General features: G+C 35.0%; 2 protein-coding genes across 5 annotated transcripts; both read left to right on the top strand.

The window, feature by feature from the left end:
- The first annotated feature begins 1,371 nt into the window (after nt 1-1,371).
- Nucleotides 1,372-7,579, top strand: LOC136202573 (zinc finger CCCH domain-containing protein 18). 4 transcript variants are annotated; one of them, XM_065993273.1, is made up of 5 exons: nt 1,372-1,807; nt 2,524-2,835; nt 3,171-3,231; nt 3,761-4,756; nt 7,297-7,579. In XM_065993273.1, the coding sequence occupies exons 1-4, from the start codon at nt 1,679-1,681 to the stop codon at nt 4,747-4,749; spliced, it is 1,491 nt and encodes a 496-aa protein (XP_065849345.1). In that variant the 5' UTR covers nt 1,372-1,678; the 3' UTR covers nt 4,750-4,756; nt 7,297-7,579. The 4 variants fall into 4 exon arrangements, with proteins under 4 accessions (XP_065849345.1, XP_065849344.1, XP_065849343.1 ...); XM_065993272.1 differs by lacking the exon at nt 7,297-7,579 and adding an exon at nt 6,579-7,279; XM_065993271.1 differs by lacking the exon at nt 7,297-7,579 and adding an exon at nt 5,580-5,711.
- A 1,066-nt stretch (nt 7,580-8,645) lies between these two features.
- On the top strand, nt 8,646-18,952 carry LOC136203131 (dynamin-related protein 3A-like). The gene is made up of 20 exons (XM_065994204.1): nt 8,646-9,188; nt 9,774-10,056; nt 10,230-10,258; nt 10,374-10,475; nt 11,132-11,200; nt 11,295-11,354; nt 11,718-11,831; nt 12,430-12,478; nt 12,672-12,781; nt 12,996-13,088; nt 13,191-13,283; nt 13,389-13,526; nt 13,777-13,863; nt 14,072-14,158; nt 14,351-14,390; nt 15,175-15,317; nt 15,812-15,955; nt 16,461-16,513; nt 17,107-17,206; nt 18,613-18,952. Exons 1-20 carry the CDS (start codon nt 8,679-8,681, stop codon nt 18,682-18,684), a joined length of 2,376 nt encoding a protein of 791 aa, XP_065850276.1. The 5' UTR covers nt 8,646-8,678; the 3' UTR covers nt 18,685-18,952.
- The last annotated feature ends 259 nt before the right edge of the window (nt 18,953-19,211 follow it).

Below are 19,211 nucleotides of genomic sequence, written 5' to 3'. Positions count from 1 at the left end.
ATGATTGGTCAGCTTGGTTACCCCAATCAAATGAATGTCAATCAAATATTGGATTATTTAGGTGAAAACAATGAATGCTCACAAGTCCAAAGTTTAGAAGAAATAATGTCGAGCTTTGAAACCAGTCACAAAAAGGAGCAATTACTTGTTTAAAAAAAAGGAGCAATTACAGCATCATCCACTCTTTACAATTTTTTGTTACAATTTGACAAGAATACACCGGAACTTTTGAATGTACTGAGAATAGTTAGGGATGAAATTCAACTAGATTTAAATTTCAAGAAAAAACAAAATACTATAGATTCATATTTTGCTAAATTACCCTAGGTATGTATCTCTATATATATTTCGCATATGTATTTGAGAAATTATTAATTTATAGAGGTAATAACACAATGTATTTATAAAGGGTTGGTCCAAAAAATTATTATCTTATTAATTTATTAAAATTGATCATTTTTTGAACTGGCCCAAGTCGGGACCAGAAGAAATTATTATTTTAAAGAGTTTATTAATTTATAGAGTATTAATTTATAGAGGTTTTACTGTAACAACAATTTTATCCCTAACGTTGATAATTTGGGTCAATTTTAGAAATAATTCATCAAACTGTCTGCTCGGTCATGAATCTTTCCATCTACAATTCGCACGTGCGTCATTTTAACACTAACAAATCACAAATATATGTTAGGGTATGAAAAAAATAAAAAAAAATATACTATCTTTTGTACGAATTAGACAAAAAAAAAATTCAAAAAATTCACCGAATTTATAAATATTAATCTTCAATTCTATTATTAAATTACAAAAAATATGAAATCATTTTTTTGAACGAGTTGATATGAAATTGGTGCAAAATAAGAAACAAAAATATATGTGTTTTATAATAGTGTCTGAAATGTGACCAAAATTATGAATGTTAGGGGTAAAATTGATCTTGGCTATAAACGTTAGACATAAAATTATACTCCCTCCATTCCATTATATAAGTCATTCTAGGGTATTTCACACAAATTAAGAAATATATTGGTTAACTAAAAAAAATTCTCTCTCATGTCACTATTGGGCAATAAGCATTGGAATATTAAAAAACACATATACCAATACAAAAAAATAATTCTCTCTCATGTCACTATTGGGCAATAAGTATTGGAGTCCTAGAATGATTTATATTTAGGGAAAAAACTAATTTACTAGAATGATCTATATAATAGAATGGAGGGAGTACCATTTTAGATGTTAGGAATAAAATTGCTCCTACTCAAAACGTTAGGATATTTTTACACCTTTAACCCAAAATTCAATAAATATAATTAATAAATTGTTGGAGGTAAAATCGTTAACAAAATTGATGAGCAGTTGATGGACACGATGTTGAACTCCGCTCGACTTGAATAGAACCCTAAAATTAGTTGTAACTACACCCTGTCTTCAAACGACATGTTAGAAATGATTCCCCGTTTGTATTAAAATAAATAAATAAATTGAGCGACAAGTCGCGAGCTTTCTTCTCCTCCGATTCTCATCGGCTCGCCCTTTGGGTCGCAGCCACAGTTTATGTAACTCTGACGCTCGTTGAGGTCGTCAGAGCGGGATAGATTAGAAGAAGGAAGAAACGTATTTCCGAATCAGTCATTTCTTCACTACATTGATCTCGAAGAAGAAGACAGGCACCGCGATGGCGAGCGAGGAAGAAGAACGAGCACTAGAGAATCAGCTAGAATCGCAGTTAATGGAGCAGAAAGATTCACTTGTTGCCTTGAACGATGCGCTCACCTCCGACCCCTCGAACGCCGAGCTCCTCTCGGTAATCCTCTTTTCTTTTATAATTTCTTTCAACCAGCTAGGGTTTCGTTAATGTGAATGATGTAATTGCTCTGTGCAATAGAATCAAATGTTGGTGAAGTTAACCTTGCTATGAAGAGAATAGAATCTTTCTAAATGGTGATTAGAGTTTAGCTTCATATAGTTTCAGATTATGTTTTCATTTGGTGTTGATGCCTCTAAGCCAATACTAGTTAGCCACTTCCCAATACTGTCCCGCGAAATTGCCCTGTGTATCAAGCCTGACCTTCGTAGGAGCACATAAAACCCTTATAGTGTCACAATGCCTGCTTCCTGGTCCAGGATGGACTAGGATGGATCGTTTAAACCAAGTGACAGTTCACTGGTTCAAGGGTTGCAGAGATCCTGCGCCGAAGACTTTCTGTCCTCTATAGTAGTCTTTATCAACTTAGGGTTTGGGAGGAACAATTTGCTTCCTAGTCCTTATCAACTTAGGGTTTGGGAGGAACAATCATTCATATGTGCCCTTTCCATTTACCACTCTTTGCTGAATTCTGCTCGGAGCTGTGCCATTGCTCGGACCAATTAGCCTACCGGCCTTGTAAAGGAGTGGAATTTAATGTTGAGGTGTTTGTATATGGTATTGTTGTACAACACTAGTCAGGAAGAGCCAATGTGTCTTTGTATTCACACTTTGTTATGAATACACTCGTTGCTTGATTCCATATTCTGTTTCAGGTTCAAGAAGAGCTTGTTCAGGGGATTAAAGATGCTGAAGACGTACTTCTTCACCTAAAGCGTACTCGATTATTACGGGAAATTGATTCTTCACTATATGGTTCCAAGCATACTGTTGATGATGTCAAGATAGAGCCTCTTGATCCGAATGAGGTTGAACCAGAACCATTGGAGGAGCTAAGCTACTCTGTTGGTTCAAAGTGCAGATTTCGTTACAGTGATGGACGTTGGTATAACGGTAAAATTGTTCAGCTAGTAGATTCAAGTACTGCAAAGATCTCTTTCCTTGCACCCACATCAGAAAATATGCTGGTGAGTCATTTTCCTGATTTTTATTTATTTTCCATACTTGCTGGGTCCAATTCCCATAGTTACAACTTTTTTGATCTAATGTTTGCTTTTTTTTTTCTTTCTTTTATCCAAACATCTCTGTTGTGCAGAACCCTTCTTTGAATGCCTTTTACCTTCGCTGAAAATGCAGAAACAGATTAATAGTTATACTCACAAATTAGTTTAAGGAGATTGGGCTCTATTGTCAAGCTAAACAACAAATGATAGCTGAAGTTGCATTGAGCTAGTTTATAAAGTAAAAAACTTAATTATGGTTTACAATACTCATTTACTAATGATAGAGCACCCAAGTGCAGATGTGCAAGTTTTTTCTCCAACAACGATGTCGATTTGCTAGTAACTGCCGCTTATCTCATGGTATGTTGCAATAACTTCTAATACGTGGATCGCTAGATCCTAATTATTCTGGATATCTGTAATATTTGTAGTCTCATTCCATTCAAGGGTGTCTGATATGAATGGATGGGATTAGGACAGCAACTTTATTGAATGATAATGGACTAGTGAGATCGTTCAATGCAGCTATTGTTCTTCAATGTGTAGGGGTGTGTCAAACCGGTTTATTGTGTCATAGTCGTGTTATGTGTTCTATATATTCCACATGATTATATATGATATAAATTCCATAAAAATGATAATCGTGTCATACGGGCTGTCTCTGTAAATTGTGTTGTCGTGTTAGAAATTGACAATCCTATTTGCGTGCATGCTTGAGAAGTTCTTTATTTCAATTGTTCCTAATCACTGCAGTAGAACAGCTTTTGTAGCTCTTTTCCATTTCGGCTTTAGCTTATATCTGATACATTCATGTAATGCTACATAGTTTAATTGTTTAATCATTTTCAAACACATTGATTTCAGATTTGAGATGGATTCATACATGTAGGGTTTGATGTGTCACTGTCATCTTTGAAGAAGTACATCTCAACAGTGTGGGATCAATCATTAGTGGGTTCTAGTATATGGGCAGTTTCAGATTGGAATCTCTGCATTTGGAAGGAAGCTGAACTTGAATCATGGGATGATGAACTCAAAGTAGGGAAGGTTATTTTTCGTGATGATGGAAGTTCTGCAAAGCTTGAGAGTGAAGCAATGATGTTGTCCGAGTATGCTTCGATGGCTGATGGAGAAGAAAGTGATTCAAGTTCAGGTCGATCTGATTCTAGTGACTACGAAGAAGAGATCACAGAAGGCATAGGTTTTCTCGAGAGCAGCTCTCAACAAAGGGGCATACAAACAGAAACTGCTATATTCGCGAAGTGGGAGAATCACACTCGGGGCATTGCTTCTAAGATGATGGCAAGCATGGGCTACCGTAATGGCATGGGTTTAGGAGCATCCGGGCAAGGAATGTTGAATCCCATTTCCGTGAAGGTCCTCCCGCCAAAGCAATCACTTGATCATGCTGTACAATCACAAAAAGAAGAGGAGATCAAAGAGAACCAAGGGAAGAAACGAAGCAGAGGCGGGAAGAGAAATCGCGATAAGAAGTCTGCTGCACTGGCTAAGGCAGCAGAAGACGAAGAAGAAAACAAACCAGATGTTTTCAGTCTTATCAATCATCAACTGGCAATGCACAATGCAGCACTGAACGGTGTGTCTGCGAAAAAGCAACCGAACAAAAGCTCAGGGGAAAAGAAGGTGGACCGACGAGTTCTAGTCGCTTACGACGATGAGATGAAGGAGTTGAGAATGCGGGTGGAAAAGCTAGAAGAAATGGCAAGTAGAAATAAGAAGGAGAAGGTGGTGTATGATGCTGCTATGAGAAAGTTGAAAGAGACTCGCAAAGCTTTGGCAGAAGCCGAGGCAGCTCATGCTTCTGCATCAAATGCACTTGTTAGCAAAGAAAAGGAGAAAAAATGGCTGAAGTTTTGAGACTGAGGTGTGTATATTATAAAGGAAAAATTGCAAATAAAACGTTGTGATTTGCAAATAAAAGAGTGTGTTTTTGTTTTTTGGCAAAAAAGCATGTGTACACAGTTTGCAAAATTAGGATTTTGAACCGTTGACCATTAGTGTTCACCTCGACCCTTTATGACCATGATATAATGGTCATTCCCCGTTAGATCATCTCCACCCTAGGATTTGAATAAGCGTTTATCTAGCGGTGAATGACCAAATTCACTTTGTCATTAAGGGTCCAGGTGAACATTACTGCACCGTTGACACGTAATCTAGTCAACATAGGTCATCAAGTCAATATGCATCTTTAGCAAAAAGTCAGCAAACTTAATAATTTAACCATCATATCATCAAAGTCAATGTGCCTTGTCATCGAAGACTAATACCGTTAGTTAAAGTCCTTTTTGCGAACCGGGTAAAAATGCATGCTTTCCTTTACGAAAAAATAAAGTAAAACTATATTCTTCTATTTGCAAATTGATGAAACTACAAGAGTTTTATTTGTAATTTTTCTGATTATAAAGGGATAACGATAAAATTTAACTCTAATATTTCAAGGGAAGTGCAAGTTTAGCTTAACGTATGAAATGGTACAAAATTAACTAGAAAGCGTTTCTGAGCAAGATCAATTTTAGCTTTACGTTACAAAAAATTGATCTTGTTTAGAAAATTTACGGTTGAATTTATGTCATTTCGTAAGTTAGGGTTAAATTTGGCCATTATCCCTATTATAAATGTAGTGTAATGCAAAAGTGTTAATTGGATAATTTGAATCACCATTAATGGCTTAGTCATTGTTTTAGGGAGATGATTTCTAAGTGAAGCAAAAGTTAAGGAAAACCTGGAAATGGAAAAGGAAAAGGATCTAATTGCTTCATTCTTTTCATATGCTCTTAATCTTAACCCTATGCCTGAATTCAGGCTCGTTTGGTTTAGTTGTTGTTTGCTGTTGGAAAAGGCTGTTATTCGCTATTGGACACGTTCGGTTTAGCTGTTATTTGTTGTTGGAAAAACCTGTTGTTTGCTGTTTAGAAAATTTAGGGTTAAATTTATGTCATTTCGTACATTAGGGTTAAATTTGGCCGTTATCCTATTATAAATGTGGTGTAATGCAATAGTGTTAATTGGATAATTTGAATCACCATTAATGGCTTAGTCATTGTTTTGGGAAGATGATTCCTAAGTGAGGCAAAAGTTCAGAAAAAACTGGAAAATGATCATATATTCAACTTTAGATTAGTTTTGCTAATTGCTTCATTCTGTTTCATATGCTCTTAATATTAACGGGGGACCGTTTGATTTAGCTGTTTACTGTTGGAAAAAACTGTTTTTCATGTATAAAAAGCAAAAAGTAATTCCTGCAAAAAGTAGTTCCCTACTAAATATTTAAAACTCTCATTTTTTCTAAAATGAGAAATAGGATGAAAAAAATAGAGTAAACAAACGCCAATTAATATGGATTACTTTGTTTCAATTTATAGTTCATTTTCCTTTTTTAGATTTTTTTTTGTCCTTATTGTTATTCACAAAGTATTATAGATGTAAATTTCTAACATGACAGTACAATTTATCAAGGTACTTTGTCTGACTTTCATTATTATTTTTGTTCCATTTATATTTGTATCATATATAATTTTTGGGAGAATTACAAAACTAACACTTTTCAAGAGGGTAGTTTACATTTCTAGCGCCTTTTAAAAAAACTAATCAAAACTAACACATTTCAACAAGTAACTTCCAAGTTTGTCCTCATTATTCCTAAATAGAACTTCATCTCTCTAACGTATCAAATGATGCGATAGGAAGAGGAGGTAGAACGAGAAGCGATGACGTCACACTCAAAAAGATGGAGAAGAGAAAGGCGGCGATAGCAAGAGGAGGAGAAGCGAATGACGGCGATAGGAAGAGGAGGAGAAGAAGGCGAACGGTGAACGGAAAAGGAGGAAGAAGGCGACCCTTTTTCCGCCAATCTACAAATATCTACAGATATCTACAGTGTCGGTATCTGTCAGATATCGACACTATCGGAGAAAAATGTCTGAAACTGATATTCCAACCAAAATGTATTTTCAGACAACAATGCCACTGTTTTTGGGGTTCGCACGATCAGTAAAAACATGAAAACTGAAGAGAAATAATATATTTTGGGTTGTAGAGAAACAACCTGCTAGATCTTAACGATGAATGAACTAAGCTTTAAATCTTTTCAATGAAAGTAAAAACCAATGAAAAACTTATATGATTGTAGAAATTTTGTTGTATGAACTGTGGATCGGATTGATTATTGTAGTATTCATAGTCGTTTTGTAGATTGTTATGTTCTTTAGAAAGAGAGCGCGAGAAAGAGAGAGAAGGGAAAGACAAAGACACACAGTTATGTTAAGGAAGAAGACGGTGGCAAATTTGGAAGTTACTTGTTGAAATGTGTTAGTTTTGGTTAGTTTTTTAAAATGAGTTAGAAATGTAAACTACCCCCTTGAAAAGTGTTAGTTTTGTAATTCTCTCTTGTATCTATTACAGACAGATGCCGAGGCAAGAAGCCCCGCAAACGCAATTCAATAGGGAAGTGCGCCTTCCACCTTATTCGAGTTTCAGATCTTGATCATCTAGTTATCGGACCAGTTCCTGAAAGTGCCTTCGTGTAGATCGTGGATTGAATCTGACTTTTGTAAAGGGGGCCACCCCCCTTTACAAAAGGATCATAAAAAACCCTCATAAGGGTTGGGGATTACAATACAACAATCCATTTTGACATCCATGTGAGATTAGAATTATAATATTAATTATTTTATTTTTTTGTTATTTTTTTTATAGGTGGTATAAGGTTAATATAAAATTTGTATTTTCAACAATTCCCAAATAGTTACTTTTATGTTTGTTATAATAATTGATGTCGCAAATGAATTCATGCCCATCGAGCTAGGGGTGGTAATGGGGTGGAAAAAAACCAAAATCATGGGATCCGAACCGACAGGGTCGGATAAAAATCGAGATTTTTGGGTGCGGGGCTGGGGACGGGGGAAATTTTAGCCCCAAATATTATAATTGGGCGGGGGTGGATATTACTATCCCCGAACCGCGGGGATCCGCAAACCGCCCCCGAAAAACCAACCGTAAAATCCCCGAAAAATCTCCAAACAATAAAATAAAATATTATATATGTATATCTAAGATACTTAGTATTTAAATGTGATTAAAAAAATAATCAGTATTGTGATAAGTTAACTAATATTATTATCTATATCTACAACAATTTAATTTAGTTTTATTGCTGCTCTTGATATATCACATGTATTTTTGAGAAAGCTATCAAAACACTATAAATAAATTAAAGAACTTATTACACTTTATAAATTTAGAAGGTCAATTAAACTTTTTAAATAAGTTAATGCGGTAATTAAGAAGTTTGTTTAATCCATTTTTTCGTCATGCTTTTTTCATATCAAACAACAAATTTCGGATAAAAACTATAAAAAAATCATCAATTAGGTCTCTAAACTAACAAAAAAACCATCAATTAAGTCCTCATTCTAAATAAAAATCACTAATTAAGATCTTATCGAAAATCATTCGGTTGAACAATTTTAAATCTATTTTTCCAATCTCATTTTAAACCAACAAAAATATTATTATAATTTATATTCAAAATATATTATTATAATTTATATCAAACAGTTACCATTTATTTTAAAATATAACGAAACTCAATTAATAATTTTTATTTAGTTCAGATGGATGACTTACTTTACTCTCGGATACAAATGGATGTAATACCAAAATTAATTTATTCATTAAAATTTAAATAATTATTTATTAAAATATTAATCGAATCCAACCAATTAATTACTTGACAGACCGTGGGCCGAATCATCGTCAACTTCTTGAAGATGAAGTAGTCAATAATGAATTCCTTTCGCCGCGAAAGAAACCAGACCTCTCCCTTCTTTCCCATTCAAACACTCTTTCATTTACTTCCTCCTCCTCATCATACACTATCTTCACTATCATTTCCACTCCCAATCCCTAATTCTCCCGCTGTATCTTCCACAATGGGACAAGAGCCAAAACCAAACGGCAATGTCAAGCTTCCGACGATCGGTTCATCGGTGATTCCTATACTTAACAAGCTTCAGGACATCATCGCTCCAGTTAGCAGTGATTTAATGAATTTATCATTGCCACACGTCGCGGTGGTTGGTAGTCAGAGCAGTGGTAAGTCCAGCGTGCTTGAAGCTCTCGTTGGCCGTGATTTTCTCCCTCGTGGCTGTGATATTTCCACTCGGAGACCTCTCGTTTTAATGCTTGAGAATCGGTCGTTTACCCCTGGCGATGATGGAGCAGAATGGGGCGAGTTTCGTCACTTGCCTGGAAAACGTTTCTATGATTTCTCCAAAATTCGCCTGGAGATTCAGGTTATATGCATGATTATTTGTTTTTTTTTTATAGTTGAGTACTTGGATTTTGTTTGAAAATCTCCATTTTGTACATCAGTAGTTTGGAAGGTTATGTGTGTATAGGTGAGTAAATTATGAAGGCGAATTACTCTTTTTCAAGTTGATGATTGCATGTGGAAAACTAATTAGCTGGCCAATACCCAAATTTTTTGGTAATGGTGGAGTTAGGGTTGTCAAAACCAGTTACCATGTCGTAATTGTGTTTATGTGATATAAACTACGTTGCACGGAAATGGAAGCGGGAAATGAAACGGATGGAACGTTATTTCTAAGAAAAATTAGATAGGAAATGGTAATGGAAACGGAAAAGAAAGGGAAACGAACATGAAACGTGGATATAAATGACAAAACCTATAACAGTGTGAAGCATGTTGTGTCAAACCTGTTGTCTCTATACATCCTGATCTCCTGTTAGAAATTATCACGAAACAATTGAATTAAAAAGGTTAAGGTGATAGTTAAAGCCTCATTTCATATTAATATCTGACAGGAATTAAGAACTCTATTGGGGAGGCCAACTTATACTGGTTTCTGATGATGCAGGCTGAGACTGAAAGAGAAGCAGGGTCTAACAAGGGAGTTTCCAATAAAGAGATTAGCTTGAGGGTTTCTTCTCCCAATGTCCTTAATATGACCCTTATAGATTTACCCGGTATTACCAAGGTCCCTGTGGGAGATCAACCTAGTGATATAGAATACAGAATTAGGTTGATGATTATGACTCATATTAAGCAAGAAAACTGTATCATATTAGCAGTTAGTCCAGCCAATTCGGATTTGGCTACTTCTGATGCGCTTCAGATGGCTAAAGAAGCTGATCCAAATGGTAGGTTGACAATCCACAAGTTGCTGTTGGATTTTCATTCAATTCTTAGAATGTTAAGTTTCAGGTTTTCAGCTATCTTTCGTATTTGGATTGGATTTTTTTTGTCCTTTTTTGTTTTAAATGTCTATTTTCCTCATTTGGCACCTCCTGCATCTTGTATACAACCTTTCCAGGTTCTCGGACAATTGGTGTTATCACAAAGGTCTGTTTCTAAATTTTACAGAATAAGAAGTATGTTTCACTCTGCATATTTCATCACCATCCTGATTGCTGGTGTGACAACAGTGTCATTTGTTATCTTTTCCCCTCCTCTTTAGCTTGATATAATGGACAGAGGCACTGATGCTCGCAATTTCTTGCTTGGAAGAGTTATTCCACTTCAACTTGGTTATGTTGGTGTTGTGAACCGCAGTCAAGAGGTGGGGATTTTTGAATTTCATCTTTACTTTTCTTTTTTGTATTCCTTCGTCTTTTATTATATTCTTTTTTTACTCCCAATTCACGAAATGTTGTCTTTATATTGGCAAAGTAGGAATTGGGCAAATTCATCCTTAGTGTTATTAAGTAGTAATTTTGGATTTAGGCCTTTCAACTGCGAGTTTGAATATTTTGTTCTCATATAATTAAAAATTTGTATGCCCAATCCATTTATTTGGACTATGTTCATGCTTTAAAATCTTATTTAATAATGTTTTTCTATACCAATATTCCTTTAGATGCTTATAGTTCTCTGGTAATGACCGGATGTCAAATTGTCTAAATGGTAAAATTTGGCGCAGTAAAGAATAAACAGTATTTAAAAGAAAAATCTGTCAGTTTATGTAGCAAAATGGCCTTTTGCTCTCTGACTGTTTTTAATTGGAGAACATGTTTGATGATTTCTTTTGCACAAACCCACTACAATTGATTACAATTTAACAGAACTTTCAAGGTGAAGGACTACATTACCAGTAAGACTAGAAGATGCATAAAATAGCTGAATTCCCAAAATACTTCCCATTTTCTACCAGTTGCTTTAAACCCATTTCCATCCTGGTTCCACTGTGTAGCTTAATGTTTTATTGTCTCGTTATAGGATATTAATTACAACAAGAGCATTCGAGATGCACTTGCACGGGAGGAGCAATTCTTCAGTAATCATTATGTGCGTTCAACTCATTCAAAAATGAATTTATGTTTCATTATTATGCATGATTTGGATGATATTGAATTTCACATACCTTTATCTTATGTTGAAGGTGTATAAAGGTCTCTCTCATCAGTGCGGAATCCCGCAGTTAGCAAAGAAGCTGAATCAGGTTGATTTTCATTCAACCTAATAAAACTGTTTCAGTATTTGAGATGCTGGTGGGATTTAATATATCTGAGAATCTTGGAGGGTGGATACATGGGATAATTTTATGTGCTTTGCTTCGATTCATTCATCCATTCTCTTTTTATTTCTCCATCGTCCAGTCATAAATTTGTTCAGGAAAATAAGTTTGTTTAGAGAATTTACCATATAACTCATATTCTCATTGATGTTATAATTATCTTGTACCCAACTAAATAATGTGTGAAAAATTTTGTGTGATGCAAATTCTAATGCCATTTCCCCCTTTATTACTTCCCTCTCCCTTTTTGTGTCGATCTTTGCATCTGACATTTGTTTTCTATTTCAGATCCTAGAGCAGCATATAAGAATGGTTCTCCCAAATTTGAAGACTGAGCTACATTCTCGTATGAGTGCTGTGTCAAAAGAGCTGCAGACATATGGTGAAGACATTAAGTCCAAAGTATGTTTAACGTTTAATGCTTACTATGAGAAAATGTATGAGTTGTCAAAATATTTCATTAACACCTTCAGTAATTTGCACTTATATAATGCAGTTTGGATGGTCAGTGAACTGGGTTTTTTTTTGGTAGAATGTCATCAATTCGTGTGCAAGCTAGAATCACCATGTAGTTGAAGGCATCTCTTGATTACACTAAAAAAATATATATTTTAATTATGAAAGTGGTTTTAAGAAATAGTAAAGATTCTAATCACCAACATTATGCATAATGGTGCTGAGCAACTTCTCCTTGGATTTTTCATCAACATCTCAAGGATATTGACAATAAATGGTTTTAACCTTTTGCTCACATAACTACTGGCTTACATGTCTTACTCGTGTGACTAATAGATGTAGACGGATGCCTACAGAAGGCATAACTATTTCTTTCTCCTTGAATGTACTTGCAGCTTGTTTTTGATATGCTCAGTCACACATTCATTTATAGCTGTAGTAAGCTTGCAACTTGTAACCATGCACACTTTCACATATCTACATGTATTAATGTTTTTTTTATCCAATTTCTTATATTTCTAAGGAAATTTTTTACATTATGTAGACAGAACAAGGAGTAGTTTTGTTGAACATTCTAAGAAATTACTGTGAAGGTGAGATCTTTGGCTTAGTTTCTTTACTTTTGTCTGATATGCATGATGTACATTATCAGGAACATTGCTTTCTCTTTCATTTGATATGAAAAGTTAGTATTGCATTCAATCAAGACCTTTTTTCTCCAACCATTTCATTTGTTTATTGACACAGATAACTTTTCCTTGTGGTTTCTTTGTAATTAATCAATAGGTTTTACTGCTATGGTGGATGGAAAGAGTCGGGAGATCCACACTAAAGAGCTGTTTGGAGGAGCTAGGATCCAACACATTTTCCGGTCAATTTTTCCGAAGAGCTTGGAGGTGTTGATTCTATTTTTTTAGAAAATTTTGTATATGAAGTTTCTAGGTATGTTTGAAATTGGAGTAAATAATTACCAAAACCTATTTCTTTCTTTTGGGCCTTCTTCCTATTATAAAAAATTACATTCCACGTGATTAAAGTTAACTTTCTTTGTAGCTCTGTCATTTGCTGAAATTCCAAGCTGCTACTAACAGCATTTGAAATTTTCTGTAGGGCGTGAATCCTTGGGAAAACATAACTGATAATGATATTCGCATGGCAATTCAAAATGCTACTTCTATTCGAAATGCTTTGTTTGTACCAGAGGTGAGAATCATGATGACTTAAATGGTTCTTTGTATATTTTCTTTCTTCTTGCTCTTGGTTGCTGGAAGTGAGTTTTTTACCATTCTTAAACTGATGTTTTAGGTTCCATTTGAAGTTCTGGTTAGAAATCAAATCGCGCTTCTGTTAGACCCTAGCCTTCAGTGTCTAAGATCTGTCTACGATCAACTACTAAAGGTTATAAGAAAAAGGCACCATTCTAGTGCTTAAAAGATATAGCATGATTTATGCAACTTATGATTTATAGAGTTATATGATCTTAAGAAAGCATGTTCGCTGCAGATGAGCTATTCTTGTAAACCTCCTGAATTAAAAAGATTTCCCAATCTGAAAAGGAATGTAGATAAAGTCACCGAAAAGTTTTTGCAAGATGGTGTGAGACCAGCTGAAAGTTTAATCAGAAACATAATTGAGATGGAGGTAATATCTTTACTCCTTTGTTCCCCTTCCCTTCCTGTTCACCCCTTGCATGAACAACATATATTAAGGAGACCACTAATTCATGGTGGATTAAGATGTGATGTATCAATCTGCCACTTCCTCTAGTAGCTGTTTAGGAAACAAATTCAAGTGGATCGAGCATTTTAGTTAATATCTACAATACATAAACTTCTATGTGCTTACATTTGCTATAATGAACTAAAATGCTTCTCCATTTTCACAAATTCAGATGGACTACATAAATTCAGCACATCCAAATTTCATAGGTGGGGACAAAGCATTTGAACTTGCCAGGCAGCATTTGAAACCGTCACTGGTATTGGCCACACTGTATATTGAACCATATTTATGATTAGATTCACTGTTTAATTTTGAATTCTCGGGTGATCTGGATTCCTTGTCTGGTTGGTTACTGAATTCTTTTCTGATCAAGAATTCACATGAAAATAAAGCACATCTGGGTTGACATAATTGACTCTTATATGGGCTCATCTTGATACTCTTTTTCCATGAACTTGATTCAGGATAATACTGATGTTGAAAGGGTACCCACATCTGAGAACGGCCAGAAATCTGCAGCAACAACTGACTGCAATACTACTACTAAACAGGTAATACATTGTTTTTTTTCATTCAGAAAATGCTTTTGAAACCAGAATCAAAATATGAAGAATTAAAGATGGTCTAATCTAAATTGTAGAAAAAGGGAAATATAGGCCTTTGGGAAGAGACGAGCTTAAATTCATAAGTTAAAAACTAACCATCATATTCTCTTTATTTACTTTATGCTTGGTCTTTGGCAGGGAGTTCATCCCCAGTCAAATACTGGTAAAGCACCGGCAGGTAATTCTTTGCAGTTAATAATCTATTGAGCTATTGTTTCTTCCACTCCAGCTTATGTTATATTAATTAAGGGTTTTCATTGTGTATATGAGCTCACATGGTACATTTTTTGGGGTTTGTGGGGATTTTCTGAGAGTTTCTATTGGGGCTGTAAAACTGATATATATATACCAGGGAGGCATAGTGTCTGATTTTGCATTTCACATGTTCAAGATCAGAGCTTATTTCTGGTCAAGCTTCAATTGAGTTTCACTACCAAATTGATGCCATCTTTCTTGTGCATGACTTGATACATTTGAAGTTTATTTTTCTTTTAAATTAAGCAAAACTTAATGTTTGGCCAAAACTGAGGTCATGTGGGCCTGCCAAGTTAAAGCATACCATGTTTTTCTCATTCATGGATTGAAATTTGATGTGGAAGAATCATTAACTTATTCTGAAGGAGCTAATAATGTGCATTTTGTATATTAGCGAGCACTTAATATCTTGCATGACGTAGTCTTTTCAATGTCTATTACCTGAATCTTTATGATGCACAAATATACATGAGGAAAAAATAAGGGTACAACTCCTTCTGGAAAAAATCCATTCTTGTTGGCTCCCGTGCTTGGTGAAATTTGTGTATTTAACCTCTATACTTTAATTTTCAAGGACATTGCCTTTTAGGTACGCTTGTTTTATATTCACCCTTTAATACACAGTGATATCACTTTGAACAAGCACAAATTAATGGTTTGTAAAGCAGGCCTAACGATCCTCTTAACTAAAGCTAAATTCACTATAGGTAGTAATTCATCCACCAGGGCCTGGAGCAGGTCATTTATGAAACTTACTAGCATGGTACCTCTAGTGAATTCGTACAGCAGACGCCCAGGTGAAACTATCTATGGAACAGAGTGTTCATCATCAACTATCCAATTGAGAGAGGTGAGGATACACGATGAAAGGATTCTGGGGTTTATATTCATTTTCTGGTCTGTCTTTTTTCTTTTGTTTGGCTTAATACATCAGAGGCCCACTATACTTAGCCAAATAATCGGATTGCCCCCCTGAACTTTGGAGATGTCCCATTAGCCCCCTGATCTTGTGTGAAGTGACATGATTAACCCCCCAAGTCCCACGCAGGGGGGAACACAGACTTCAAAAGCTGAGGGTGCCAATTTGCCTCCCCAACAGCCCCTTTTTGTGGAGACAGGAGGGGGATTGAACCCACGCTCTCAAGGGTGGTTCCTGGAAGGGCCACCCCCTGTCTCCACCTCTGGTCCTACGTGGTAGAGCTAATAAAACAACTCCAAAATTCAGGGGGTAATTAGATTATTTGGCCAAATACAGGGGTCGTGATGTATTAAGCTTTTTTAACTTCTTTTTTTAATGTCTAAATGTGAGTTATCCTTTGTTCTCATTGTTGATGTTCATTACAGCCTGCATCCATATGGAGATTAGCAGAAATGACAGAGCAAGAAGCAGTAGAAGTATTTGTAACGAAATTGCTTGTGCAGTCTTACTATGATATTGTGAGAAACAACATTCAGGACCTAGTTCCGAAAGCCATAATGCACTTTTTGGTAATTATATATATCTTTTTTTCTCTTTGGTTATCAGCTTTTTGTTTTGCCCTCTACTTTAGTGTTACTAACATGATAGCCCCTAAACTTCAAAACCAGATATAAAAGTCTTTGCACTTTGACATATACTAACATAAATACGGTTGACCACGTGAAGTGCTGGTAAAATCATACTCCTTGAGGGCCCATCATGTAAGCACCCTCAAAGTTGAGGGCCCCTCATGTTAGTATAAGAATGTGACTTACTAACATTTCATGTGGTTAACCAGTAATTATATCCGTCAAGCAATCTTTTGGACTTTTACCAAAGTTCAAGGACTTTTATGCCTGGTTTTAAAGTTCAGAGATGATCATGTTAGCAACACTAAAGTCGAGGAGGGGCCATGGTTGTATTTTACCCGAGCTTTTTGTGAGGGTTATTGGTTCTTAATATATACACAACCCATGCTGTTTTTTAAACCTTTTCACTTTCATTTAAACGAGCAATTTTTTCCTTTTGCTGTAGGTCAACCATGCCAAAAGGGAACTTCATAACACCTTCATACATAAACTATACAGGTAATTTTAACTTCAATTCATTTGGAATTAGAAATTTTGTTTTCAAAAAATCCTCATATTCAAATTCTACATAATGGTTATTGATAGGAGCTGTATGGTTATGTGCTTTGATCCATATACAATATTGTTCCAGAACTTTGCTTCCTTAAGGAAACGTGTAAAATACATTCGTTGCCCCTGAACTATAGTGTCACTACTACTTACATTATGGTTCTTAAACTTTATTTCGTGACACAAACATTAAAGTCCATATCAAGGAAAATCCGTTAAAAATTAACGAAACAATGACCTGAAAATAGGTATTTGGTCATAACTAATTGTGACATGGATAAAAAAGAGAGCCAATGATGCAGTCAAACTTGTCCAGGTCATCATTTCGTTCATCTTTTAAGCAGGCTTTTGTTGATTTGGCCTTTAATGTTAAAATTCAATGAGTTGTAAATCACGAGGGGCTATAATGTTAGCAGCGGTATAGTTTAGCCCGTAAATGTATTTTACCCCCAAGAAACTGTCAGAAATGTTTGCTGAAGTGTCAGATTCTCTGCCTAGATATTTGATTGCAAAATGTTAATAGTTCCTTATGTAAAAACCAGGGAAGGCAATTTTGAAGAGTTCTTTCAGGAGAATGATGAGGTAGCTGCGGAAAGAGAACATGCCCGAGAACTTTTGAATGTTTTGCAACAAGCAGTAAAGGTCAGTCGAATTACAAGTATAAAATCTTCAATTCAGCAGGTTGGATAAATAAGTCAAAATTAATTTTTGTGGTCAAATAACTTTTCTCCTAAACGGAAATGCACACAGGTTGATATTATTTAAAAAAATATATACATCTAGAAAACAATAATGGAAACTAACACAAAAACGCTATTTAAGAAGAGTTTCGGTGCAATATAGCTTTTCCTCCTCCATCCATTCCAGTTTACCTAATTTGATCTAACAAGAGAGTTGGCTCAAATACTGAGTCAATTCTCTAATTGGATTAAGCTGGCATAAAACATTTCTACAATTGTCCCAATCTAATAAGGGTGCTTTTGTACATTCATGGTCGCAAAATTTACAAAGTTTAGGTATTAAAATTAATTGTATTTGGACTAATTTGTCAAACACTGTAATTTTAGGGCTGAATTGATACTTGAAATTCGTTTTGGACTTAAATTGATCTCACCTCTCAATTTTAGTGGCTATTTTGACCTTTATTAAATGAAAACATATGTAAATAGTTAAATATAGGGGATAAGGTAAAACCATAGCCATATGGTTATTGCGGAAGAAATGATTAGTCTCCGCCTACAAAACAGTCAACTTTCACCAGATGTTGCAATTTCAAGCATCGTGAGCGAAAGAGTTTTGTTCATTAACGGAAGATGTGTAATTTCAAACCTTATTGGATGGGTAAAACGCTGGAGGTTATAGATAGCCATAAATTGCAAATGAATAAAAATCCATCTTTTGTTAATGAGGTTTGAAATTGCACCGTCTGATAAACGTTAAGTATAAGATTACATTGTTTTGTACTTGGGGGCTAAATCCGCTCTCCCTCAATAATCACCGAACTAAATTTATGCATTATCCCTAAATATGGAATAAAGGGTCAACTTAGGCTCTGGAGTAGGTTAGTAGGATCAATTTAATCCTAAATCAACTTTAAGTATTAATTTCGTTCTTCAAGTTAGCATTTCGGGCTAAATTAGTCCAAAATGACACTTGTTAGTATATGATCTGTAGTTATTTGACACATGTCAATTACTCATACTGAAATTGGAATCAAATCACTTCAAAATTGCACGTGTTAGTATATGATTGGTAGTCATTTGACACACGCCACTTACTCATACTGAAATTGAAATCAAATCACTTCGAAATGGCACGTATTAGTATATGATCGGTAGTTATTTTACATGTGTCAGTATATGATTGGTATTTATTAAATAAGTGTCACTTTCTTATGTTGAAACATGTCATCTTGGAATAATTTGATTCCAAATACCATGTTAAACGGTAAAATTAGTTTTTAAATTATGCCTCGTTTATTTACCGGAAAATATTGTGTTTTTGGTACGTGTTAGACCCTTTATCCCCAATGAAATATGTTATTGCAGGCACTTGTTGAGTTTGAGGCAGATGCATATGCTCGTACTGCTTCCACTACTGGAATTTTACAGGAATGTTGATTTGAGGGTGAGTATTTCTGCACAAGTATTGAGTGATATACTTATATGTATAGGGGATTTGATTAACAAAATCATTTCAAGCTAACCATATTTTAGTGTTTCCATTATTTTTTTTTTGGCAGAAAAGCCAATATTTGGGCTGTTGTAGTTATTAGTAAAATTTGCTAAATTTACTTTTTATTGTTTCATCTTCTCATGTTTGGGACATACCGTTTCATTACACGACTGTTTAATGAGATCACTTATACTAAGGCCTTGTTTGGATGAAGTGTAATTAAAGTAAGGTAATGTAAGGTGAAGTAAGTGAGGTGTATGAAATAAGTTATTGTGTTTGGATAGAAGGTAAGGTAAGTGATGGTTTAATAATGTAATTGTATTTTTATTTTTAGACACACCCTTTCATTTTGCAACACCGTTTAACTAGATCACGCAACATCACGTGTACGTGTTTAACGAGATCACATTAACTAACTATGCGTGGAAAATACACCTAAAATATTGCTTTAATATAGAGAAAATGTTTTTGC

This window comes from Euphorbia lathyris, chromosome 8 (assembly GCF_963576675.1).
Source record: "Euphorbia lathyris chromosome 8, ddEupLath1.1, whole genome shotgun sequence".
Taxonomy (NCBI): Eukaryota; Viridiplantae; Streptophyta; class Magnoliopsida; order Malpighiales; family Euphorbiaceae; genus Euphorbia; species Euphorbia lathyris.
The sequence above is the reverse complement of the archived record's forward strand: the minus strand, read 5'-3'. Positions and strand labels throughout refer to the sequence as shown.